General features: G+C 43.4%; 1 protein-coding gene across 1 annotated transcript in view; it reads right to left on the bottom strand.

The window, feature by feature from the left end:
• Nucleotides 1-1,647: 1,647 nt before the first annotated feature.
• Nucleotides 1,648-27,763, bottom strand: part of PLEKHG7 (pleckstrin homology and RhoGEF domain containing G7) — a 61,295-nt gene continuing 35,179 nt past the window's right edge. The window contains exons 10-16 of the mRNA XM_075925536.1: nucleotides 25,183-25,357; nucleotides 20,894-21,009; nucleotides 20,167-20,260; nucleotides 15,677-15,756; nucleotides 13,575-13,734; nucleotides 6,245-6,342; nucleotides 1,648-1,774 (exon numbers count right to left, since the gene is read on the bottom strand). Coding sequence (XP_075781651.1) covers nucleotides 1,667-1,774; nucleotides 6,245-6,342; nucleotides 13,575-13,734; nucleotides 15,677-15,756; nucleotides 20,167-20,260; nucleotides 20,894-21,009; nucleotides 25,183-25,357 — 831 coding nt within the window. The 3' untranslated portion in view covers nucleotides 1,648-1,666. The remainder of the gene's footprint in view (nucleotides 1,775-6,244; nucleotides 6,343-13,574; nucleotides 13,735-15,676; nucleotides 15,757-20,166; nucleotides 20,261-20,893; nucleotides 21,010-25,182; nucleotides 25,358-27,763) is intronic.

Below are 27,763 nucleotides of genomic sequence, written 5' to 3'. Positions count from 1 at the left end.
CTGTAGCCCCGTGGTAGGGTATCTCTGGGCACTACTCCCACCCCAAGCACCAATTCTGCAGCTCCCATTGGTTGGGAACTGCAGCCAATGGGAGCTGAGGACAGCACACAAAGACCCTCCTGGACCTTCTCCTAGGAGTTTCTGCTAGACGGGTGTGTGGGTTACGTTTGGGAGCTGCCTGAGGTAAATGTCACCACCAACTGCCTTCTGCACCCCAACCTGTTACCCTAGCCTAGTGAAAATGAGGCTGAGGGAGAATGAGCAATGGAGGGAGGGGGCATGGAATGTGCAGAGCCAGGGCCTCAGAGAAAGGGTGGGACAGTGGCATAGACTGGGAAGGGGTGGGGCAGGAGACAGGGCAAGGGTCTTTGGGTTCATGCAATTAGACAGTGGACAAACCTACTGAGTTAGCATGTAGCATGCCAGAAGAGCACACCAGCCAGTGCAGGTGCAGCACCACTCAGGTAGACTGCATCCTCATGGGTGTGGCTTGTGCATGCATGGGCGGGGGGGGGGGGGGGGAAGGGAGCTCATTGACTGATCTGCCCTGCGGCCTAAAATTGCTGCCCACAGGCTTGGTGCTGGACTTCACCGTTGAGTCCAGGACACGCCAGCCAATCCAGATGTACAGTCAGCACTACACAGGGTGAGAGACTTGTGTGTGTGGGCAGAAGCCAGGGTAGAGGTAACTACTTAGTAGGATCTGAACTCTGCAGTGAAGCAAGCACAACAAATTGTGATGGTTCCTTTTCCAAATTCTTTTACTTGTTCACGGTTAGCACTGTATGCATAGTCTACACAGACATCAGAAGAGCCCTGTGAATTTCTTATGTGGGACAACTTTTCACGTTGTTTGATTTTTTGCAAATTTCTAGTTTTGTTTAATTCATTCCCCCCCACTGCATGTTCCCCAGAGCCAGGGTTTGCAGAGTGAGCCCACCCTGCCTTCACACACAAGTGGTGGCTGCTGTCCTGCAAGACTGGACCAAGATTCCTGTTCCAGATGTTGCAACTTGGTGCTACTTCGGGTTGCAGTGCTACTCAAATTGGTCTGGCTGCCTCTCCGTCGTTATATCAGAGGAGTGAATTTGAGCAAGTGGCCTTTTATTGTGTTTGAGTTGTTTTTCATTTTATTTTGTAAATGAGTAGTCCTGTGGCACCATGAGGCATCGAATTGCCATTGAAAACCAGTGGGAAATTTCCTATATAAGTACAATATTAGCACAAGTAATTCTTTATTTTTTGTGGTGGACTAGGTATTAGATGAGGAAGCCAATATTCTGTCACCTATCCGCAAATGAGGCTCTTGCTTAAAAGATTCTGTAAAGCCCCAATGCAGTCGAATGTCAGGACAGTGAGTGAAACTCAGTAAATAATTGTCCTTGCCTTTTGTTCCTGGAAATACATTTTGCAAGACAATTTCCCTTCTCCTGCTCTCAGTGGAATAACAACAGCAAGGCAGCACACTCCTGTGGCCAGAGCCTTCTCTACCTTGTTTCTGTGCCATTCCTAGCTCCATTATGTCCATGATGCACCATGCCCAGCCCTCAACCAGTCAGGTCATAGGAAACATTGTTGCCAGAAACTAACAAGACTTGTTAAATTCTTTTGTTACCACCATGTAATCTGGCTTCAGACTGGATCTGTCAGTTTTGCATTTACATGATTAAATTTCAGAGGATTCAGCCGGCACACAGAAAAAAGAACTTTTCTGTGTTTCATGTCCATTGGAATAATTGGAGATGGCAATTTCTATCTGTGACATCCATGTTCTCTGTAATAGGAGAAAAAATTCTTTATAAACCTTGAGGGCCCAAGAAAAGTTTAAATAACTTCAATACTTGAACTTTTAGACTTGACTCTATAAAAAGAAATTGTAGGGTCTTTAGAGGGGCACTTTCTCTTAACTTACTTCTAGAAGAGAAGGGTGATTTATGTCCATAACTCTGCGATCCAGATTCTCCACTCTGGTGCAGGGCATATTATGCTGCATAGGCTGTGACAAGTGATCTTTAAACAACCAAAATCTCTGGAGGTAGGGAAACTCTCTGCCACCTCCTGCACCAGCCATCTCCTCTCCCCATTATCAGAGGACGGACATAGGTAAGAATGGGAGCTTCAGAACTCGTGATCCTGTCCTGGCCTATGGTCTGTTATGAACCGTATTCTAGAGTAGGTCCTTGGCTATCTTCATTTATTCTAAGGCCATTCACTCAAGTATCAGGGGGCTGCAGGAGGCTGCCTGCAGGAACCATTCATCACTGTGTCCAAGCTCAAAGGCACAGAGCTTTAGTGAGCAAAACACTGAGGTGAAAATGCCCTGGCTAAAACTCAATCTGGGCAGCACAGAGGAGTTATTGGTTGTGAAGAGAGCAATGCTTTGAAGATCCATAACTGGTGGATCTTCACCAGTTGGTGGTGCAGATGGTGTGAGTCTCAGGGACCTAAATGCACTCAATGCTCCAGGGCACCAAATTACAAGTAATGCTCAGAAATGTCTCTTCCCACCTGGACGTCCCAGAGGCTAATTGCTGATCTCTTGTGTCCCTTTGAGGACAGATCTAGCCATGCCTGTCTGCATTCATCATCTCCAAGTCAGACAACATAACACCACATTTAGGGAAGACATCAGGGGCAAAACAAAAATCCCAGACATACCTCTCAATCTTCAATCCAACCAGATTTTTACATAAGCAATCAAAATGTATGGCATTATTGCATGCTACACCATAATTGATAGGTTCCATAAATAAAAAGCACTTTAATCTGTTATTAAGGATATTTTATCACTGAAATAAATAAATCTGTTTTAAAAATAGGAAGATAGAAAAGCCAGTGCAGTCATGTTCTACTCTAAGGAATCCTCGTGTAAGTCACGAACAATGTTTGTATTTCTATGTTCACAGACCTCTAACTTTGGATCTTAGGCTACGTCTACACAGCAGCATATTCCGAAATAACACAGTCCGCCTCTATACAGTAGGCAGTTATTTAGACATAATGTTGAAATAATGTCGAGCTGAGGACTTCTTACTCGGACTCCTGTAGCCCTCATTGTATGAGGAGCAAGGGAAGTTGGAGGAAGAGTGCTCTTTCGCGGACTTCCTGCTGTTTAGACAGTGCCACAAGCTGAAATAAGCTATTTTGACTTAAGCTATGCAGTTGACATAGCTCAAGTTGCAAAGCTTATTTCGGCATTAGCCCTGCTATGTAGATGTGCCCTAAGGGAATAAAGGGCATTTTGTCAGTGGAGCAGCCAGAGGGGAGGAAGTTGGCAGATGTACATTGAATTGGGTGATTGTGAGGGGGACACTCACCTCTGAGAAGCATTTCCTGTTGGTTATGTGAGAACCTGCACACACGTACAGAGTGTGTCTCTCAGCTCTCCGCAGCCCCTGATAGCTATTCACCTTGTTGTGTGGATCTTTAGTGGCCTACCCCTCTACTCAGGTCACACACAATATGTGAATGAACAAACCTTTTCCGGGTAAAAAAAAAAAAAAAGTCTAACAGAGCTTATCACTGTGCCCTGGTTGGTATCTGCAGTCAGGTCTCTGGATACAGTTCTGGGCTAGCTTTAGGTCTTTCCCTGGCCTGGTATTGGAGTTGTCTCCCTGTCAGTTCTTGACCCAGTTTGCCAACCAAGTTCTTCCTTCAAAGTCATTCCTATTTTGGGATAACAGTTCAGCAGAGGGTTGACACTCTATACGGGTTATCAGTCCTGTCCTACAAATTCCAGCTTTGTGCTTGGGCTTCTACATAAAACTTGTCCCCTTTTTGGGGTGCTGGTAACTACACCAATAAAGGGGAACCCTGGCCTGCCCACTACTTCAAATTCCAACCGAGACCCAACAAATAGCAACCATGTGCTGTTTCCTTTAACTCTTATTGCTGTTCCTGCTCTCTGGGCTGCTTCCCATGTAGGCTTCTCCTTTTCACCTCTGCCTCAGGGCGAGGCTGATGTTCTCAAGTTCCTTCTTTTTCCTAACTCAATGCCAGTGCTACCAAAACCTGATTTCTTGTTTTCACTTGAGCACCAGGAAGGGGCACCTTCCTTACTCCTCAGGTCCTACCAGAAACTGACCTGCTCAGCCCCGCAGCTCCTTTTAAGTGAACCTGCTTCACTCTGATTGGCTGCTTCCCTGCAGTCTCTATAGCCAGGCCTGGAGGACCCCCCTTCACTGCTCCTTTTCCTCAGGTGAGGTGTGGCAGGCAAACAAAGTCTCCAGCAGAGGGCCCATTACAGTGATACAATTGTATGTTGGGCAGTGGTTCCCAACCTTTTTGAGCATACGGACCCCTTTTCAATCTAGTACAATTTCACTGACCCATCTCCCAAACAATATAGGTGTTTTCAATGTTCCAAACCTACCTGGCAGGTTTGTAAGTGAAGGTGTTGATGGTGTTATGGAATGTTGTGCATGGTCCTTCTGATTGCACCTGGTGCAGCAAATGCACTTAAGTTTACAGAGGTGCTGGGACCTTCTGTGGTGGGGATGGACCACTGTGTCCCTTCCAATATTTTGGGTCAAAAGTATCTCACATAGCCAGAGGCAGAAGACCTGGAGAGGTGGGGGATTAGCATACAGCTGACTAGATACTCATCTGGTATAAATCAACTTAGCTCTGCTGGTGTCACAGATGCAACATCAATTTACAGCAGGGGATGATTTGCCTGAATATATTTTGGTTGCAGTGTCTAGGCAAAAATCCTTGCCCCCACTTGTCAGGGAAAGCATGGGAGTATCTTGCTGACAATGCCAGCATCTATCACACCTGAGCCATAACTTGCATGGTGCTGATACAGATCTTGGCGTGAAGTCCATGTGAATTTTTCCATTGACCGTGAAATGGACAGCACTGGCTCCAAGAGAAAGACACAACTGTAGCAAGTATACTCTCTTGCAATGATTATACTCAGTGTGCCAGACAGATTCATTCCAGACATGGTAGAGGAGAGATGACATTTGAATTTCCACTACACCCACCCAAAATAAAGTGGAAAGGTGCCTCCCTCTCTCCTCACCTTCCCACCACTGCCACCTCTTACCAGGTAAAACCAACTCATACAGACAATGTTATATAAACTAACATTCAAGTTAATAGGTGCTTTAATAGGTCCAAAGCCATGAGCTGTTCTACAATCTAGAAACTCTGGTTACCAAACATGAGCTAAATGAGAAACCGCTGCACAATGAGTCCTTGCAAACATTCCTATGTACATTGGACAAACATCTCAGACACTTCGCCAAAGGATTAATGCCCACAAAACAGATATCAGACAAGATCACAAAGAGAAAACAGTTTCTTGCCATTTTAACCAGAAAGGACACTCTCTCAATGACTTAACCACCTGCATTCTGCTACAAAGACCTTTTACATCTGCACTTGAAAGGGAATCCTCTGAACTGTCATTCATGTTAAAATTCGACACTTTCCAACAAGGACTCAACAAACATTTGAACTATCTCACCCATTACCAAGACAGTTTCCCCAATTATCACCTCTAATACCATTAACTCACAAACATCCCACTCTCCCTACCTCTAATATTATCAATTCACAGACACTTTCCTTCCTTCCTTCCCCCCCCCCCCCCCCGCATCCCCCTCCTGTTCTGCAATGTGATTTGTCCTTTTCATATTTGTTCATTTTTTTTAATTGTATCCTTTGGTATATATGGTTGTGACTACTTTCTTCCACTATTTGATCTGAGGAAGTGGGTCTGGCCCACGAAAGCTCATCATCTAATAAACCATCTTGTTAGTCTTTAAAGTGCTACATTGTCCTGCATTTTGCTTCAACTACCCCAGACTAACACGGCTACATTTCTATCACTATTTAGCATCCAAGGAATGTGATGAAAAACAAGCCACTTCCCCCTCACCCCCGCAACCTTGCAAAATTCTACCCTTGCAGCTCCTGCCCCTGCAATCCACTCTTGGCTGGGCATGGAGCCTGGGGAATGGCTTAGTTTCTTGATTCCTGTTATGTAGGAATTGAACTTTAGCAAGTCAGAAATTGAAAAACTAGTATGTGACCTGTTGGAGGTCCTCACTTAAAATCTGTATGTGGGTAGTGTAATTATAAATTCTGTAACATGTGGAATGATTTGTTTTAGGGAAGAGAATAAACTAGGTCATAGTTCTGTCAGATATAGTTGCTTCAGTAAAATTCTCTTTAGGAAAGATCTTTCCTTTAATAAATATAATTTTAATAAGGTCTTGTAAAATATAGGACTTACTTTGACCATCTCTGTTTGTGCTTGTAGTAAGAAGACTCCGATGCACTGTTGGTATCTATTTTCATGTTGTATTACAAAAGCATTTTGCAGCCCAAGGACTATAAAACAAAACAAAGAATACATACAAGGTGAGCTGTCTTATCAAAATCCTATCAGATTGATTCACTACACATCAGTCATATCTTTGTTTCTCCTTTTCTGATTGCTTATTGCAGAAGCACACATTAGCAGTTTTGAATTTTATACTGTGAAAAAAATAGCCTCATATTATTTCAAAAAGCTGTTTCTGCAATTAGCTGCTTTTGAATCTGATTCAGAGAAAACATGAGACATTCTAGGTGTTGTATTGCAACTACGGGGAGAGATTCTGTGATGTGCCCCAAGAGACAAAGTAAAGAACTTGTAGCCCAGGAGAATGGAGAGGGCTTATGGTGGCTTTCAACCACCTGTACACCATCCAGATATGAGGATGCTCTCCTGTGGTTGGAGAGGTCAAGTTCATATTTGACTGACTTTGCTGATTCTTGCGTTCACTTCTTTAGCGAACTGGCCAGTAGCAAACACTGTACTTACAAGATAGCTGAAGTCATTAATTCTTTTTTTACTCTTTTTCATCACTCCTGTATCAGCCAGACAGCACTCTCCTATTTCCTTGTTCTTGATCTTCTGTGTACTGATAAGTTCCATTTGGCAGCTTCAGGTGGTGGTGGAGGAAGTGGGTTGGTCAAAAAGAGTCTTTTCATTCCATCCAAGTTGTTACTTGACACGACTAACTGAAGTGTAGGAGCATAAGCTTTCGTGGGCAAAGACCCACTTCGTCAGATGCATGTAGTGGACATGGGTCTTTGCCCACGAAAGCTTATGCTCCTACACTTCAGTTAGTCTATAAGGTGCCACAGGACTCCTCGTCGCTTTTGCAGATTCAGACTAACACGGCTACCCCTCTGATACTTGACACGACTGTATCATCTGCAAATTCTGGGTCGTTCAGCTTATCTGTTGCCCAAATAACACCAGTGATTTTGGCAGCAGCCATTGCTCTTCTCATCACAAAGGTAAAAGAGAAGTGGGGAATGTGTGCAGCCTTGCCTTGCACCAGCAACAATCCGTGTCTCCATGGCATGCAGACTCATCCTACAAAGCTTTTTAGCCAGTTAACCTTGTTTGCTGGAATTCCACAGTTTCAGGATCTTCTAGAGAGCTTCTCTATATTTTTATAAAACCAATTAAATTGAAAACCATCTTTGACTGGTATTTTAAGCCTCTCTCAATGAGTTTCGGCAAGATGGACACCTGATCTGAACACCACCTACTGGGCTGAAATCTACGTGCTGCTTCTCTCAATACTTTGCTAATGGCAGTTTTCATCCTAGTCAAACTGATAATGCCAAATGCTTTTCCAGGTACAGTCAGGAGTGTCACAATTTTCCTATTAATACAAATAAGCTGGTGCCTCTCATTAGGGATCTTGCAAATAATACCTTTTCTCCAACCTTTGGCTGCAGCACTGCCTGGGATCTCCAAAAGCACCGCATGTTATGACCTGGCCCCCAACATGCTCCTGACTTCAAAGCTTATGATAGGGTCCTCTGAAAGCTAGTCTTCTGATGGAGGGTGGGGAGGGGAGAAGGACGCAGAACTTCCCTGATAGTTCCTGCATCTGTATGGACATGTCAGGGGCTTCTGGGAGCATTGCAGTGCTGGTCTAGGAACCCTAGCTTCCTTCTGCAGTGGAGCGAGTCAGGGCTTGTGGCTTCAGCTCCACTGGGTGTGGGGCATCGAGGCTCGGGACTTCCAGCTGGAAGCATGGAGACTTGCCATGGGCCAGATGAAATTAAGCAGTGTGGCCAGTCCAGCGAGCAGGCTGCTGGTTTTCCTCTCCTGACCTAGAACTTCCTTGACAGCGGTTTGTGAAACTTGTTCTTAAAAACCTCCAATGACAGTAATTCTATAACCTCCCTAGGTAACTTTTTTATTCCCAGCTTCCATTAATGCGAATGAGATTAGAACTTGGCCCACTGATGTTATGATTAGTATTGTTGGGAGGACAGAGCAAAATTCAGTTCTGAGAGTGCACAGTGGGATCACCTCCATGTAAATGATGCCCCTGGTTTGGGACAGCTTTTAAAACCATATATCCCAAATAGCAATGCAGACTTCAGGCTGCCAAGACATGCCAGTTGGGTCTAAAGTTGCTGTATTTGAGATGCCTTTTTTATAACAATCTAGTTCACACTGTTTGCTTTGGAGCAGCATGCTTTTATTTAGTATCTGCTCTTATCAAATGCCTCTCATCAAAGTGCCAACCAGACCTCTAAACTCTGCTGGGAGAAAACAGCAGGTAAGTGTTACATAACTCTCATGCTGCAGCCAGGGAAAGTGAGCTGCAGAGTCGTTAAATTACTGGCCTAAATTGGTAAGTAGAGCAAATCTATAGCTGCACCAGGGATATAACTCAAAACACTCAACCTTTACTTTTGTGATCTACAGGAAATACACCCATTCCAGTTTAAGAATGAAATTTTCTAAGCTACTGTGGAAGACTTTCAATAACATCAGTGACAGAGAATCTACACTTCACAACAGTAATGGTTAGCAATCTTTATCGGAACAGCATATCTGTTTCTGTAAGGAAGGATCCTTCCAGCTTTACCAGTAGTCTCAATAGAGAGCAATCATGAGGAACTGCAAAGTTTGAATTCAGAGCAGCAATATTAAAAGGCATGTTGCTCCTTATTTAGCTTCAAAGACAGATTTCCACTATTACACTTCTATCTCTAGTACATGGCCCTGGTATTTGAGTATAGCTTTGCCTTTAGGACAGGCTTCCTAGCATTATGACAGTAAGACTGCTTATCATTGCACTGATATGTGGTGTGCTTGAGGCTAGAATTAGGCTGTGTAATTGCAGAGCTGTTGTCCTCTGACAGAATTCTGCTCTGAAGAGCACTTCCTTCCTTTTGCAATATAATATTTCTGTAGTCAGCTGGAATTTTTTCTAGGACAGGACCTGCCTTCAGTAATATCACCGATGTGCTGTATTTATTAGATTAAAAATCAAGCTTCCAACTGTGATTAATATGACCACTGCACAGCCCAATAAAAATACAGCTCTGGGAGCATTTCTCAAAATATTAAACACTCCAAAGTTACCAGCAGTGAATGCTATCCTGAAGGCTGCATCATTTTCATTCCCCATTTTCGAAAGCTCCCAACTTTTTAGGACCTTTACATTTAGGGCTGAACATTTCCCTTCTCAGTTCATTGTTTAAAGAAAGAGAGTCTTCCAATGGATTTTTTTTAAAACATCAAGGTCAGATCACAGATGGTTGCAGGTAATCTCTTCCCGGCCTGCTCATCCCTTTCTGTGTTTGCACAGCAGCTAACACAATGGGGCCCTGGACTAGGGCTGTCATCCTTGGCACTTCCACAATTCAAATAAAAGCAGCTGCAGACACAATCTGTAAAAAGCAGCATGTGCTCTGGTAGGCTTGAGGGTGGGAGAAAATATGAAAATAAAGCAGCCCTGGATTAAATGCTGCTTCTGGAATATGGAGAGTGGTTTATCAGAATTTATCAAATCCCCATTAAATATTCTTCCATGCTGCATGAGAGGTACAGCATCTGCTCCTCTCAGATCACTGCAGAGACAGCTTTCTTAGAAGGGATTATAAATACCTCATTAACATGTGCAGCCAAATTGTCCCCACCAGCTCCCTTAGCATTGCAGTCTAAACTGAGAGGAAATTTTGAATCCTGCTACTTTTGGGTGTGCCTGCGATATTCAGTATAGTCTAAGATTCCAATTTTTAAAATACCCGCCACGTCCCCTCCCCCACATCTCCTTTTTCTGTTGCAAGGGTACAACTCTCAGGGTGTATCTAGACTACAGGGTTTTTTCGAAAAAATCTTCACCTGCATCTAGACTGCAGCCATGTTCTTTCAAAAGTAAATCGAAAGAACGCGGCAGTTTTTTTGATCGCGGTAAACCTCATTTTACGAGGAATAACGCCTTTTTTTGAAAATACTCTTTCAAAAAAAGGCGCTATTGAATGCAAACTGTGCTTTTTCGAAAGAGAGCATCTAGACTCTCTTTCGAAAGAGCAGCTTGCTTTTTCAAAAAATCTGCTTGTAGTCTAGACAATCTTTTTCTAAAGAGGCTTTTTCGAAAGTATTTTTTCAAAAAAGCCTCTTTCGAAAGAGGCTTGTAGTCTAGACGTACACTTACAGTGCAGTCCTCTGTGCTGCTGCTGCTGTTAGTTCAGCCTGGCAGAACATCCTCTCTAGCTGCTGAGAACTCCCCTACCACATCCACTTCAATGGGGGTACAGATTTCAAAACCTATGTGGGGAACCACTTAATAACATTGGACACATAAAATATTTTCTTAAATCATTAGCAAATTATATAAAAATGCCTGTCCTAGTGACAGTGCTATGTGCAGGCCGTTCCTTAACTGCCGTAGGAATCAGCTGAAGTTTTAAAGGTTCTACCCTCTAACGCCAATACCAGCCAGTTACGTAACTCCTAAAAAGCCCACTTCCAAACCATGAGGGAGTATGGGTGAGCTCTGTGACATCATTTTCCAGATCACAGGCAAATGAATCACTCCCGCTGCAAAGGTCCCAAATGGATCCTCACAAGCTTCAGTCCCCACAACTAGAAAATATCTGATGGAGTAGCTCATGGTCCTGCTTTGAGGGCGGGGGGCTGGACTCGATGACCTCTCGAGGTCCCTTCCAGTCCTATTATTCTATGATTCTATATCTTCTCCCATCCAGTTGTCCTTGCACTAATCTCAGACTTCCTACTGCTAGTGTTATGCCAGCCCATATGACTAATCCTGGAAAAAGCCCATGAAAAAAATCTCCTGCAAATCACATAAACTACCAGGGTAGTTCTTAATAAGAATTTCAAAGACACTTTTGGTAGTGAGTGAGTCTGATTGACAAGACTTGTGTGCATGACAGTAGACAAGGCAGATGGTTTGCAGGATATTATGAAAGGATGCAGGGGTTTTAATGTATATATTTAGTTAGAAGCAGTGAATATAAGCCCCACTGAGCTATCACGGATTGTCAACAATTGGGGTAATGCAAGTCCTCCTGACCCCCAAAGAAGATTTACTCTCCCACAAATCAGGATCTTCTGGGGCCGTGTTTAACTGTTGACCTGAAAATCAGCCATTTGTAGGGAGAAACTTAATGATACTCACTTTAATTACTGAATTTTGGATCCACGTCAGAATATTACCTATAAAGTCCTGCCAATAAATTACAAAGATGAAATGTGGTATTGTTGTAGCTCTGTTGGCCCCAGGTTATTAGAGAGAAAAGGTGGATTGGGCAAACTTCTGTTGGTGAGAAAGATGAGTTTTGAGGTTGCTGCAGCTTTTACGCGGACTCTGATCAAGCACTCACTGTCTAGCTGGAGTATGGTACACTGGCAAACATTTCATTTCATTGCAATAGTCCAGCTCATAGAATTACACATTACATGCCCAAGATGTTTCTTGAGAAACAAGAATCTGTGTATGCCCAACTAGGGCACCCAAGATCAGAGGCAGATGTTGCCCTTTTCTTCACCTACTAGCTACGCTGCAAGCTACAGGTAATTCGTTTGCTGGCTTTAGGCTGTGTTGGTAGGGAGATGCATTTAGACACACACACAAAGAGACAAAGTCTGCAGCAGGCTGAAGAAGCCACTGGTTTTTTATTTCTGATGCTGGTGCTTTTATCTCATTTTTAGTTATATTTATTCTCTTTGCTGTCTGGCTTGGCAGCACATGGCATGCTGATGAGTCAAGATGGATGAACTTCAAGGCTAAAATAAATTCTGTGGGTTTCAGGTTTGTTTTTAATATCTGTGGATTTGGGAGACTAGCTTGCTTGGTGGACAAGCAATAAGATTTTGCCAGTTGACTTGTGTGTGGGACTGAAATATTTTTATCAGATGACCGTGTGTTATTTCTATTCTGTATAGCCCAACATTGGGCTCTAACAGGCTCTAAACTTAGGACAACATTAGTGGTCAACTCTCCTCCCAAAACTCTAGAGCAGGGCTACTCAACTTTGGAAGCCCTGGGGGCCACAATGATACTCACAACACGTGCCAAGGACCTCAACGTAAGTGCAGTTGCATTTACGTGCAAATATATACACAAATATATGCAAATAGCTTCTTTCACACTGACGGGCATGAATACAAAGCACTTCCCACAATGCCCCAGCACTCCTGGCATCTCCCCTCTGGGAGCTAGAAACGCTGACACCCTGTACCCATCTGTTCCAGCCAGCCAGTCCACTTGCATCTTTCAGTGCTCACCCTACTTGGAAGATGCCTCACCATTGTGGAGTGTGTTCTCTGTGGAGACCATGTTCAAAGGATCCCACCTGTAGGCTGTGTGTTGAGCCCTGTGTAAACCCAAACTGCACCGCAGGCCGCAAACAAATGGCCCACAGGCTGTGTGTTGAGTAGCCCTGCTCAAGAGTCACTTACCAAGGAACAAAGTTGGCCACTCTCTATAGGAATCTCCTTCTCTCCAGAGCCAGAGGAAAAAACAGACAAGTTATGCAGGTTGGATCACCCTGGTCTGGCACCCTTGGGACCTGAGCGGTCCCGAACAAGGGAGTTTGCCAAATTAGGGGAGATCAGGCTTCCAGATTCTCCAGGGGTTCCCCTTCTGGCTGCCACCCCGGGAGAATCCAGAAGGCCTGATCTCCTATGGCCCACCTTCCCAGCTCTGCTGCTCCTAGCCTGCTCCCGGAGCTTTGTTCCTTGCCCCCAGCTCCATACGGTGCGGCAGCTGCTCCTAGTTGCCTGGCTCAGGCCAGGGCAGCAGCTACTCCCAGGGTATCCTGCCCTCAGCCACACGAGGCGGCATTTGCTCTTGGGGCTCCCTGCCTCCATCTCCCGTGGGATGGCAGCTCTCCTGGGGCCCTCTGCCCCCAAGTCACTGGCCATACGGTCTAGTATCAAATACCTGCTCTGCTCCCAGCTGCTCTCAACCTCTTTGGCTGGGGCTCTCTGGTCTAGCAACATTTGTGGTCCTCCCAGACCAAAGAATCCCGGATGAGAGAGGTTCAACTGTAATAGATAAGGCTCCAGGGGCTTGCAAGGCTTCCTCCCAAGGCTTCCTCCCCCCACTCCCTGCTCCCATGATTCAGGAGGTAATGACTCTCATGGGAGCTCTCTGGTAGCAGACCTCCCTTAGGAGTCTTCTGTGTTGGGACAGAAAGGACGTGAGTGGATGCCTGTGGTGGAAAGGCCAGGGGTTCTCTGTCTACACTGTGCATAGAACACTGCCATACAAAACACATGTTAAACATACCTGTTACATGGAATGGATCAATAGTTTTGAGTGTCAGTCTGTCTAGTGGAATGGGCTGGTCCAGGACTGTACAAGAACCACCATCTTTTATCAAAGACTGCAGTTCAGGAGAAAAGGAAGGGCATACAGGTATTAAGCCTGTGTCTGAGCCCCCGTATTTCTGAAAGTGGGAAGGAAAAGCACTTGATTAGATATTTACCAAACTCCTATGAATGCTGACCAATAAACATCTCTCACAATTTATTTTCCCTGCAGAATGTTCTCAGAGGCCTTACATAGCTATTAAGCCTCAAAAAAATTGTTATTGCCTGAACAACCTCCAAAGTATGCAGCTAACCTGCAGATTAAAAGTCAAAGTTAAGCCCAACTGCACAAAACAAACAATCCTAGTTATTTTTCAAATGCCTTGTTTAATACAGGTTACTAGTTTCTTCACACTTGTGGGTTTATCAATCCTAGAGTAGAATCCTGTGCAGTCCATATAGGCGGCTCACTACTGATATCTGTAATGAAGAATTTGCAAAGGGCCACACAGTTGATGCAGTATGTCTGAAACTGATTCACGCATACCTAGGGCAAACCCTCCTGGGGCATGTGCAAGCAGAGCAGTGGTTCTCACCCTTTCCAGACTATTATATCCCTTTCAGGGGATCTGATTTGTTTTGTATACCCCAATTTTCACCTCACTACTGGCTTACAAACTCAGACATGAGTGTCACAGCACACTATTACTGAACAATTTCTGACTTTCTCATTTTGTCTGTATGAAATGTTACTCTGTACTGAATTCACTAGTGCATCTTAGGTAGTGTGTTGTAAAACTAGGGAAATATCTACATGAGCTGATGTACCCCTGGAAAACATCTGTGTGCCACCAAGGGTACACGTACCCACCCTGGTGAGAGCCACATGACTGGGAATGTGACTATGTCATGGTGTGGCTGGCATAGACTCTAACCTGTGTCTATACAATGTGATAACTGCTGTCTGTTAAAAACCACTTCCAATTCAGACAGTGTCTCCTGCAATAATCTATTGCACCACATACAGCTTGTTATCTTTTCTACGCCATTAAATGATCTTCATACATTTCACTGCCTTTGTATTCCCAGATACTGGAGGCTCAATTGCCAAATGCCTGTTTGGTGGCAGTGAATAATTAACAATACCAAGCTTTTATAGAGTGGCTTCAGCAGCAGATCTAAAAGTGTCTTACAAAGGAGGTATCATTACTCCCATTTTGTGCCTGGAGAAGGCAGTGGCAGAGCCAGAGGTAGAATCCAGAGCTTCTGAGTATGTTGCTATTCTTTCAATTAGGTTCATTTTTTCACCATTTCCCTGTGCTTTTTCCTCAGTGGCTCCCAAATGTTCTGATTTCTGATATTCTTTCTATAAAAGACTGGAAGTGTATGATTGACATGTACCATTATAGTGCTCAGAACACTTCAGAAGAAGTAGCTGGCTTTAGAGATCCAGTATGTAGGGTATGGGAATGGGGGAATGATAAAGGAATTAAACAAATATCCAGTAATGCAAACCTTGGACACCATATCAGCTCTATAACATCATATCTTTATACACTTGCATGTAGAATAGTGATAGAGATGTAGCCGTGTTAGTCTGGTGTAGCTGAAACAAAATACAGGACTATGTAGCACTTTAAAGACTAACAAGATGGTTTATTAGATGATGAGCTTTCGTGGGCCAGACCCACTTCCTCAGATCAAATAGCGGAAGAAAATAGTCACAACCATATATACCAAAGGATACAATTTTAAAAAATTATGGGATCCCACTGAGGAAGTGGGTCTGGCCCACGAAAGCTCATCATCTAATAAACCATCTTGTTAGTCTTTAAAGTGCTACATAGTCCTGTATTTTGTTTCATCTTTATACACATCTGTCATAAAAACACTTCTGAAGAACTACAATGGGGTGTTTTACTGCTTGCTATTTATATACAAAACTATCACCATCCTTCATATGCATTATTCCACTTGCATTTTTCTCCTAAAAATAATTCTTCCAATATACTGGCATAAATATTTTCCAGGCTGCAAAAAACACGTACAGTAAGTGTGACTGTTTCTGCCCATTGTTACCTTTTTGTTACGTTTAGTTTTGGTAATTAATAGGAAATCATTGAATAGAAAGAGGTAGACATCAAGGATCCGTGTACTTTCTGAGGAGAAAAACAAAGAGTAGTATGATTGTTCTGAGTCACTGCAATTCCTATTCTAAGCAGATTGGTGTAATGTGGCACATTTTAAACAGGCCACTCACAATCTCTTTTGTATTCTCACACACTCCAGACATGAAAGGCATTTTGCTTTGTCATTTTGGCCATTCATAATAATGGCACATTGGAGCCACATTATGCTAAAAGACCAGCAGTTTCTCATTACCAAAATAAGTCAGATCATATTTAGAATATCTTTGAACACAGCTACAAAGAGCAGCATGCTGTCGAGCACACAACTCATTTATGGGGCGCTAGGGAATACCCTATGGCATCTGCAAATACATAATGAGGGAAAATTCCAGGGTTCATCTGGATCCCTTAAAAATACTTGTACAGTCTCACCCACTTGTTCCTTCATGATGCCACTCAGGGTACGGCAACACTGTGTGTTATTTTTTCGAAGAGGTATGCAAATAGCACTCGTATTTGCATTCCTTCTTCTGTTTTTTTCCCCCCGGGAGAGTCTTCTCCGCCATTTGTCCCTGTCTACGTGGGGCCAAATGTCAGAACACCCCTCTCAATTGAAAGCCCCCTTCTTCCTCATAAAATGAGGTTAACAGAGGCTTTTGAAAGAGGGTTTTTTCCCCCGACATTTGGCCCCATGTAGATGGGGCCAAATGGTGGAAAAGGCTCTTCCGGGGAAAACCAGGTGTCCTTCATGCACTTATCCCATAATAACTCTTATCCTGCAGTGGCTCTTGACACAGTGTACACCCAATGCCACACCCTCCTGCATTCTGGCCTCGGCAGTTTGTGTGTGTTGCTTTTCCTTGGGATGGTCAGGTTACTCCTGAGATGGGGGCCCTAGGCAAGTGGACCTAGTGCATGTTGGTTAATCAGTGACTTGGCTGGAAGGTTATAGGAGCTACCATGAGACCTCTCCTTTATCTCACCAGGAATTCAGGAAACTACAAACAGCCGCAGTAACACGAGAGTCCCTGGTCTTGTTTATTTAAAACTTCCTTTTTCTTGGGCTTCTTAAAGCCCCTGTATCATATTAAGACTCTGGTGTAATTTTTGACATAGTTCCTTCATGCTTAGCAGTGGATTATATTTGATCACATAGGCCAGGGGAGTCCAAACTTTTTTCAAAGAGGGCCAGATTTGATGAAGTGAACATGCGTGAGGGCCGACCATTTTGCCTGACATTCTTTGAACCATTAAAATTAAATGCAAATTAACTATTTTATGCAAAGTTTATTGCAAACGGCATACTTTTCATTTCGTCACATGGATGACAAATCTAAACAGGTGTTAAATCACTCTGCCTTTCATATCTAAAGGCCAGATGAAAAAAAAATCCAGGAAGCTGAAATATGTCAGGAACATTGTAAAGTACATTACATATTATTGGTAATAAAGGTTGTCTGTCAACTTTTAAGTTCAAAAAATATGAACAGGAACATAACACCAAGTATACATGTTGTGTCCAAATATATTTATAACTGATTTAGACCAACTGACATTAACTGAGATTTTACAATGTATTCATCTCAATACATATGGATTCGTTGGGGGCCATAAAAGATAGATATTGCCAAATTACCTGTGGGGCCGTATTAAACCGGAACACGGGCCGCAATTGGCCCACGGGCCGGACTTTGGACATGCCTGACATAGGCTATGTCTACACTGGCACCCTTTTCCGGAAATGCTTAAAACGGAACAGTTTTCCATTATAAGTATTTCCGGAAAAAGCGCATCTACATTGGCAGGATGCTTTTCCGGAAAAGCACTTTTTCCGGAAAAGAGTCCATGGTCAATGTAGACGCGCTTTTCCGCAAAAAAGCCCTGATCGTCATTTTCGCGATCGGGGCTTTTTTGCAGAAAAGACTACTGTGCTGTCTACACTGGCCCTTTTCCGGAACAGCTTTTCCGGAAAAGGACTTTTGCCTGAACGGAAGCAGCATAGTTTTTCCGGAAAAACAATGACGATTTTACATTAGATCGTCATTGCTTTTCCGGAAAAGCAAGCGGCCAGTGTAAACAGCTGGCAAGTTATTCCAGAAAAGAGGCTGCTTTTCCGGAATAAGTGGCCAGTGTAGACACAGCCCTAGTGTTACCTGGATTATACTGATGTAAATTATTTGCTGTAAGATAGAGTCCGTCTACTCTATGTACAGTAGTTAATCTATTATGTTTTAGCCACTGCATAGTAGGTACTTTTGCTCCTCATTGTCTTATCATTTCTACAATGGCTGTAGCTAATATGCTGGGGAGAAGTATGGTCAGCATGTATTTCTTCTACCTATAACAACATGAGGATAATTGATCCTTTGTCTCCACTTGCTGCTGGGAATTGAGGTTTTCGTTTTGAAGGTGGTGAGATTTGTGGCCAGCCTGACTTTATCCATGAATCACACAGCTGTCTGCCAGCTATGAAGAACTGCATCTTCCACATACCATCCCTAGTATTCATGTGTAGGGCATTATGCTGAGATGGCATTTCAGGCTCCAGTTGGGATTTCTGGGTTCTTGTCTGTCTGCTTCTGATTCCCTATACAACTTTCACATATGGTTTTGATCACATTATTTTATTATGGTAGAAGGAGGAGACATTTTAGTCACAGAATGTCTAAGTGAAGTAAACCTGTTTCTTAGGATGGAAGCTATGATTAACAATTTACTCATTTGCCTTTTGGTTTCAAGGCATAATAAGAAACAACCCAGATTTGAGAGAATTATCCCAAAGTAAAAATGCCGGACACCTCAGGGTATAGACCTTGGGCTTGGAGATGCACAGCACACTTCAATATTAGATTGTGTTTTATTAAATCCATAGCTTTAGCAAATGCTTCTTTCCCATTTTCAGCATCTCATCTTGGTTAGAATTATGTGGGGTTTTTTTCATTTTGAAATTGACAAGATCGAGAAATAGTGCCAAACCATGCACTTTCTCAAATTGCTTATATTAGCTCAAATAAGTTGACGCTGTAAACTTATTTCTGCAAGATATGGCTGTGCCATCCTATCTGTCTTCAACCCAAATTTATTCCTGTAAGAAATGCAGATTAGTGATAAGTCCCAGTTCTTTATCTCATCAGCAGTGGATCTCTCAGGTGATGGGGGTTGCTGGCTGAAGTTTTGGAGATGAGAGGAAGAGCTAGATTAAAAAAAAATTAAAAAAATAAAGAAGCTCTGCCCCCTTCCTCCAGACCCTTCCAAACAGTAGCAGTGAATTTTTGTAAGTTAAAAAGTAACAGTATTAATTTGTGTCTTCAGAATTGTGCCTGTTCTTCTACAGCCTTACATCTTCATCTCCCTGTGCCTGGACTATGTCTGTGGAGGAAGGGGAAATCTTGGTCTGGTCCCATCAGCCCCAGTTTATAATGATGATTGTGAGGACAGGAGAAAGCTGAATCACAACTTCTCTGCTTTATTCTCTTTGCCTCAGTGCATGGCTGCACTAATTAGGGTATTTTAAAATGCAAACTTTTTTCTCATGCTTCCACCAACACTGGGCTCTTTATCCCACTTCTCTGTGCCTCTTCTGTTCTTGGTCTTCTTGGCATGTGGTTAAGGACAGGGATGCTGGTACTGCCCAGTGTCCACGTCACACTCTGGTAGGGATGAGCATGGTCAGATAGAGATATTGCCTTCTTCATCCAATGAGACAAACCTGCACGTCCCTATAATGTGATGCTTTGTTGCAGTGATATGACGTTGTACCATAGCAGCACGCTGTGATGCTATTAGGATTGCCATGAAAGATGTGTTCCAACACTGTGAGATACTGCAGCTGGGTACAACTGTGTCACTGGTGAGATCCTTTCATGGCTCCCCCATTTCAATAAACTTTGCCTCATTAATAGCAGAAACGATCTAGCATGGTATCACCTTCCTCCCTTGAGCCATCCACCAAGGCTAATCCCATAGAAAGGTTGTGTTTAACATGGGACAGATGAAAAAAATTAGCCTTTTGATTCTTTCCTTAATCTTGTGTATGGAGCCTCCACACTAATACAGCAATGGATGCTTCAGAGCTGCATGTATCAACCATACAATAACAAAGACCCTTTTGAACAGAGCAGTCTCAACTTCATCAGGGTTCCCTGAGCCACAATCTAAAATAGCACAATAAAAAAACCCTCTTTGAAATTTGGATATTGGCCAATCAAGCTGATTCCATCAACATTTGGCATGTTTACCACCCAGATGCAACAATAACCAAGCACACAGATTACTCTCCTCTTGACAGTTTAGCTGGTTCTCTCTTACCGTATGACATGTTGTATATTTGTTTTTCTTTGATCCATATTTCTAATTAATCAGTGGGGCACAGATCTGTGCAGTACTGCCCGTACAGAATACGGTGCTGTACTGCTGGCATGTGAGTAAAATGGCATTTACCTGCAAGAGTTAACCTCCCTTCCCGAAGAAGCTCTCTGGTGTTGGAAGACAAGATATTTTCACTCATGTTCTCTCTTAAAATATGTTTCAGATACTTGGAAGAAAAAATAGAAAAAAGAATCACACAAATATGACTAAAAACCGGAAATTAGCCAGTTGTTAATGAGTCTGAGAAGTACTCTTCATATTTGTAAGATATTAAAGTTTATATCAAACTAAGCATGCCAATCAGCTACCAGCTGAGCATGGCCATGGGGTCCCCCCCCCCCCCCCCCCGCAATACTATGGATTAAACAATTTTAATTCTTTGAAAAGTCGAACTGGGATCACTTTCTTTAGAGTAAATTTAATGAACATCAAGGTAAGCTCCATTTAATGACTGTACCATAACATTACTTAAAGGCAGGCTTCAAAGTCAAGGGGAGGTCACAGGTCACCTCAGCAGAAAGCAGAACACATTCTCATGGAAAATTCATGTTTTTACATTATTTAAATGCTAATGTGAATTTCTTTGGCTCATCTCAGGGAGTGAAGAAGGTGAACAGTTTTGCACAACTCTATCTCGAAACCCAGCTAATAAGAGAATAACAATAAGTAATATTTGCATATAACCTATATTATTCTTGGTTTGGGATACTTCTTCAGCTCCCTGGAGTAAGCAGCATGGATAATTTTTTTTTTTTTCAAAGAAAAAGTTCTGAGGATAACATATAAATACCATACTTGCCTCTGGGATAAAGAACCTTTTGTCACGGTCCCAAAGTGGAGGCCAAATTATAATCTCCTGTAGCTGCCTAAATTTCTGAAAATTGTCCAGCCATTTTACTTTACCTTCAAGATCTCCTGAAAAATACAAAATGTCAATTATCCCCATGGCTGACAACAATGGTCCCAAACTTGGGAGATGTTGAATGCCCTTAACAATGCTAGACTGCAGTGGATACTCAAAAGTATTTAAATGTCTGACTCTCAACAATTCCAGTGGAAGTTTGTGGCACTCTTTATCCAAAAACAGCACTCTGGAACCTCCATATTCATCACTATTATGTGATTATGATGTTTTGTACGAAGTATGATTTGTGTAATATCATTTTAAAACTCTTGAGCTGTTGAACATTAATCCTGTTGGATTGCATGAGGTATCGTTGTGTGGGAAGTTATGAAGTTTTGTTATGTGTGTGCTACTGAAGTATGTTGTGATTGTTGGGAATACTCACAACCAGCCTTTCAGGTACAACAATGGAGTAGCCAGTCATGCTATGGCCCACTGAAGAGATTCTACTATCCTAGGAACTGTATACAATGGAGACTTCTCAGAGAGAGGGCATGTACAATGAAGGCTGCTTGCCCAATGGAGGCAGACCCCTATGTCAGAAGCAAAGCTCTTTCCAGCAAACTGGAAGAAACAATACAAAAGGGGAAGTGACATCATCACTTGGCCTCACTCCTGCTACAACTCAACACCTGGAAACACATCTGGAGGGCAATGAACTGGGAAGTGTGAGCCAAGCTTGGAGGAGAGTTCCAGCCTGTATATTGAAGATCTGTGACCTATTTGTACCATCTGTCAGGGTGAGAAACTGCTTGGTTCAAATCCTCTTTAGTTGGTAGAACTCAAACTGTACACTTATTTTTATTTCATAGGTAAGCAACTTTGATCTCTATGGTTGCGACTACAATCACTTAAGTGATTAGCTTTCTGTAGTTAATAAATCTGTTATATATTGTGCCTAAAACAGTGTGGTTTGGTGAAAGTTCTTGAAAAATCTTAGCCCAGGTTACATATGTCCTCTCCACATTGAAGAAGAGATAGAGTAGGTAATAAACTTACACTGGTCAGGTTACTGACCAGGGCAAGTCAATAGATGCTGGTGGTGCAAGTCTGGGGAGCTGGGTGGAAGCGGAGTTAATGGAACTCAGTTGAAAGTGTATCTGCTTCTGGATGTCTGTGTAAGTACAGTGCCTATGGGGATGCCCAAGGTTAGTGGGACCAAGGCCTCAGCAGTCAAGGTTGGAGCCCAGGATCCCAGCACAGAAATAACTGCCCCAAATCCTTTGAGGATTTGGTTTCTGGGGCTTGCAAGGTTGGCCCAAAGCTTACACTGTAAGCCATGGGTGAAATCCTGGCTCCATTGAGCTCAATTGCAAAACTTGCCTTGATTTCAGTGAAGCCAGGATTTCACCTTGTGTCTTTAAACAGATTTGAATACACTGATGTGATCGACTGGGTGTCATATTACCAGATATTTAAAATATGCATGACTCTAAAGATTCACTTACGTTTTTGTCTTAAACATCAATTAAAAAAAGCTGCTATTCCAAATTGGTCTCTAATATCATGAGCAAGTTCTTTACTGTTTTAATTTAGGGTAAATTCTTGGTTCAAAAGCTATTGGAATCAATGAGTGTCTTTAAGAAAAAACATTAAAAGGAAGGATGGGTTTATGATTAAAGGACAGGACTAAAACTCAGGAGGTCTACTCAGTCTGTAAAGTGAAGCACATGCCTGAGGCTGTGTCTACACTTACCTGGAATCAGAGCTCTGGATAGCGATCTCTTGGGGTTTTATTAAGTGGGACTAGTAAGGACCAGAGTAGGACAAGAACCACTTGAAGTTCAAATCAAGAGAAGAAAGTGGGGATGGCTAGGCCATACTCTCAGAAAACCATCATCCAGCATAGTCCATCAAGCTCTCACATGAAACCCACAAGGAAAATGCAAAAGAGGAAGACTTCGGACAAAGTGGAGAAGATCTACTGAGATTGAAGGACAACAACTGGGGTACTCCTGGAGTCAGCTAGAAGTTTTGTCTTGAAACAGAGTGAAATGGAGGAGACTTGTAGATGACCTATGCTCCACTCGGAGTACAAAGGTTTAAGAAGAAGTAAGGACCTACTAAATCAAATGCTGAGGGTGCCCCCGTTGACCCCGGTACTCCTCGGAGTTGTGAGGAGTTAGGGAAGTTGATGCAAGAGTTTGTCCTGCTATGGGGCTACCCTAGAAATTCAATGAAAAGAATATAGACTCCTGCTACACTATTCTCATAGTGGGAGTTGCAGCTCTTAAATTGAATTTCTCCCCCCAGTGTCGAGCTGGCCTCAGACTGCAAAATCAGGGCCTGAAAGGGCAAAACTTCAGTTTGACTCCTAATTTTGAATGCACAGCCATTTTGCGCACAATGCTTCAGGGAACACTGAAGGTAAAATTATCCCTCACGCTGCCCAACAAAGCAGGTAAGTTGTGGTGTCCTTGCTTTAAAGATGAGGACAGGAAGGCACATAGGCCAAGTGGCTCAAAGTCACTTCCTGGATTGTAAGCCTGGGCTGAGATCAAGTGTCAGGCTTATGCCTATAGCTGTATTCATTTTCTGTTGAATGCTACTCCCTCATTGACTCCAATGGGAGTTGGACTGGGGCACTGGAGAATAAGTTTGTCTTACAACGAACTTCCTATCTATAAGAAATGTACAGCTGCAAATTGTGCATTCCAGGGAATGACTGAATTAATAGATGTATGTAAAATAGAATCCAGCATAAAACCCCATCCATTTTTTCCTACACAAGCTGGAGAAAGATCTCTAAGTATCTCACATATTAAGACTGTCACTCTGAGAAAAGTTGTTGGCATAATATGCCCCTTCTGGGTGGAATTTTATTCTTTTAAGGATTAAACCATGTTGTACCCTTGCTAGACCTGACTCTATCTCAGAGATCTCTTTGAGATTTTCCCTGATTTGTTCCTATTTGTGAACGGCTCTCTGCTGTTCACACAACAATGCAAGTGATTCTCTGTAGGGTTGCCAAGTGACCGGTATTCACCCGGACTGTCCGTTATTTGGGTGCCCAGTCCAGTAAAAAAAAAAAACCCAGAAAATACCAGACATGTGAAATGTCTGGCATTTCCTGTTTCCCTGGGATGGAAGCCCGGCGGGGACAATTTTCCCCTGCCGCATCTGGCGGGGGCGGGGGAGTGAGAAGCACGGCAGAGGCGTAGCGAAGGGGTGGTAGAAGGAGGCACTTGCCAGGCATCACACTAGGTGGGCGCTGGGCTGGGGTGGGAGCGGAGTGCTCGCTGCTCTGGCCCACATGACCCTTTGAGCAGAGACCCCGGAGCTAGCCACGTGATGCCTCCCTCTACACACACTGTGAGCCGAGGCAGCTGGGCCAGGCGACAGGAGCGGTGACTTTAAAAGTAACATTTCCTTACCCAGCTGTCCCGTTCCTCCGATGCCTGGCTCCGTAGGGAGAGGGTGATTTGCTCTGAGGCACGGATGAGTGTACTGGGATGGGAGATGCTGTGGGGGGCCTGGCTCTGGGGGAGGGGTGAGTGCACTGAGATGGGGGACGCTGTGGGGGGCCTGGCTCGGGGGAGGGGTGAGTGCATTGGAATGGGGGACACTGTGGAGGGCCTGGCTCTGAGGCGAGGTGAGTTCACTGGGATGGGGGACGCTGTGTGGGGCCTGGCTCAGGGGGAGGGGTGAGTGCATTGGGCTGGGCGGGAATGGGGGGGGGTCGCTCAGGGGGAGGGGTGGGTGCATTGGGGGTTAGTGTGTGGCCCCAAACTGGAGGGAGTAGTGTAAGATGGAGTAGTGTAAGATGTGGTACAAGCTCTCTCCCCCTCCCAGGGTAAGGCTCAGCACCTTTTTTTTTCTCAACAATTTGGTCTCCCCCACCTTTTTTTTTATCCTCAACAGAATTTTTTCCTGGTGTTGTTGTTGTTTTTGGTGGTGTGTGTGTTCAGTATTTTTTGTTAATCCATCTAGCAACCCTAATTCTCTGCAAATATGAGTAACAGATTTATGCCCTGCATTTCCCTCTTGAGAGGAGACTTTGACAATATGAAAATGGTACTAGATAATTTTGAGAAAAAGAAAAGGCCTTGAAGAGATTGCAATGAGTTTTTCATGCCACCTATCACGTCTTCACATAGTAAAAAAACTCATTTACATTTGAATCTCAAGTGCACAAACCCTCAGAGAAATTGCTGAACACAGAACTTGACTTTTGATCTACTTACGTATAGACTTTTCCACTTTTTCCTTAATCGAGTGGATGGAGGCTTTCTGTGTTGCATCACTGCTTCTCTTCCAGATGTTGTAAAGGAGCAGGGGATAGCGGGTTAGTCTGTGTAAAGGAGCCACCAGCAGTTCTGGTAGGTGTAGTCGGTTGCACTGTTCCTTCTGTTCACACCACTACTGAATAGAAAGGAAGCCTGTTTGAGGATCCACAACCTTGGGTGCTTTCTCATAAAGGACTTAAAAAACAATTAGCTGCAACATCAGCCGATTGAAACTGAAATGTAATGGGGATCCGCTTATGAGGAAGCCAGGTCAGTTCCTAGTGAAGTCAATGGAACCCTGCTCTCTCTTCAAGAGGAGCTGAATCCATTGCACAGGTTAATCTTTGTTATAGATAACTTCACATTTCAGGTTTTACTAATTCCTAGTACTACAATCCTATGCCATTGGCTCTCATCAAGAACAATCTCAATCCAGGTTCCTCCAGAGCCATTTCCTCTCCAACAGGGTGAGTTGTGCCCCCAGATATGTGTCTGTTGGCCCTGCAGGGCTTCTGGTGGTACTAGAGCTAGTCAGACCCCAAATACCACTAGTGGGTGCAGGATACCTGGCTACACCAGGATACCTGGTTACACCAAGATACCTGGCTATAACAGTGAGCTCATTTTTCACGTTTAAATAGAGTAAAATCTGAAAGCTGAGCGAGCTTGAAATGTTGATGACCATTATTTAGTATTTATGTAGTGCTAATGTTCTGTGTGATGCTTAAGATAAATAGAAGTGACAGGGCCATAGCAGGGCCGTAGCCCATGCAATCTATGGGCTACATTTGGTTAGAGTAAATCTGGCTCAGCAACAGTGATTTCTGATACATGCGGAGTAACTAAGAGCAGAATTTGACTATTTCTGCTCACTTTAGAAGTCCACATACAATAACTCTTCAGGCTTGGAAAGAGTTTAGGTCAAGTCCATAGAAATACAATTACACGACAGGGAAAAGCCAAGCCACTAAATGTAGTATTGTTGTGTCGGCCTCCCAATCTCTCTCTCCTTCCCAAGTGGTTTCAGATACCTTTTGTATTATTGTATCTCAAGGGGTAAAAATGACTTTTACGTCCATGAGCTATTGTTTTAGTTCCATCCTGTGCACTCAAATTTAATCAAGCTAATGCCTCTTTTCTCAGAGGCTCACAAAAACATGCAAAAGCACTAACTTGCACTTTCATTACAGTCGTGTGTTTGGTGCTGTTAGCTTGGTTAAAATACCCCCTTTTAACTTCCCTCTGTAAAGAGAATTTAGGCTCAGGATGAAGTAAAAAGGCCTTTATCTTATCTTGTGCTTGTAAAGGCTGATGTAACTATGTGAATATAAACAGAGCTTCAAATAAAGACACTGCTTAAGTGAGAAAACCACCACATCAACCTCTCCAGTTCACACAAAAGCCTCTTGAATCTGTTATTCCTTGGGTCTATGTTTACACAGCAGCGTTATTTTGGAATAACCGCTGTTATTATGAAATAACAAAGAGCGTGTCTACACTTCAAATTATAATTTCGAAATAATGGCGAGCTGGAGGTCTCTGACTCATGGTAACCCTCATTTCATGAGAAGTAAGGAAAGTTGAAGGGAGAGTGTTCTTCCTTCCACTTCCTGCTTTGTAGACAGCGCCAAAAGCTGAATTAAGCTATTTCCAAGTCTGCTGCGCAATTAACGTAGCTCAAATTGCGTAGTTTAGCTCAACTTTTTCACTGCTGTGTAGACGTGCCCTGGGTGCACCAACTTGGGAGATTTATATAAATCTCAATCTATTTGGTATTCCCTTTAAAGCAGCAGATCCTAGAGTCAAGTGATTACATGGCAAGTTCAGATGTGGCCTGAACACATACTAAAGGCTCAGAAATAAGAAGCAAATAAAATGGAACCCATATTTATTATTTTTAAGATCACTAAAATAGAGCTAAAAGTTTCCATTTTAAAAAAGAAAGCTGAGTTTGTCATATAGTCACTTGACTCAAAGAGCTGCTGCTCCAATGAGAGCACCAGAAAGCATGAAACTTATATAAAACTCCCAAGAGTTGGCATACCCGGAGAATAGGAGATTCAAGAGGCTTTTGTGTGAACTGGAGAGGCTGATGTGGTGGTTTTGTCACGTAAGCAGTGTCTTTATTTGAAGCCCTGTTTATATTCAGCAGTTACATATATGAATAGGTCCCACGGAAGCCCACATAACTACTCCTGAGAGTCACCAGCGGCTGTAACCAGATCAGAGTGTGGCCCAAAAGCAACAACCCACGGCAGCGAGTCTTAGACCCTGGTTTGACAAACCTAGGCCTGAGGGCTCAGGCTATCATGCTAGAAAGAGTGGTGGAGACAGCTCACATAAGCTAAGACATAGGCTGGAGCCTTGTCTGTCGTACCCACTTTCCTCCTAGTCTTCAGGGCATCAGCCTGAGCTGCAAGGACTATGCAGCTCATTCTAATGTGGTATCAGGCCAAGTCTGTTGGTCCAGACTTGGAGCCTCACTGCTGTGGCAGTGCAGGTGCAATGTAAGTCACAGGCTCTGTGATTTGTTACATGG

This window comes from Pelodiscus sinensis, chromosome 1 (genome assembly GCF_049634645.1).
Source record: "Pelodiscus sinensis isolate JC-2024 chromosome 1, ASM4963464v1, whole genome shotgun sequence".
Taxonomy (NCBI): Eukaryota; Metazoa; Chordata; order Testudines; family Trionychidae; genus Pelodiscus; species Pelodiscus sinensis.
The sequence above is the reverse complement of the archived record's forward strand: the minus strand, read 5'-3'. Positions and strand labels throughout refer to the sequence as shown.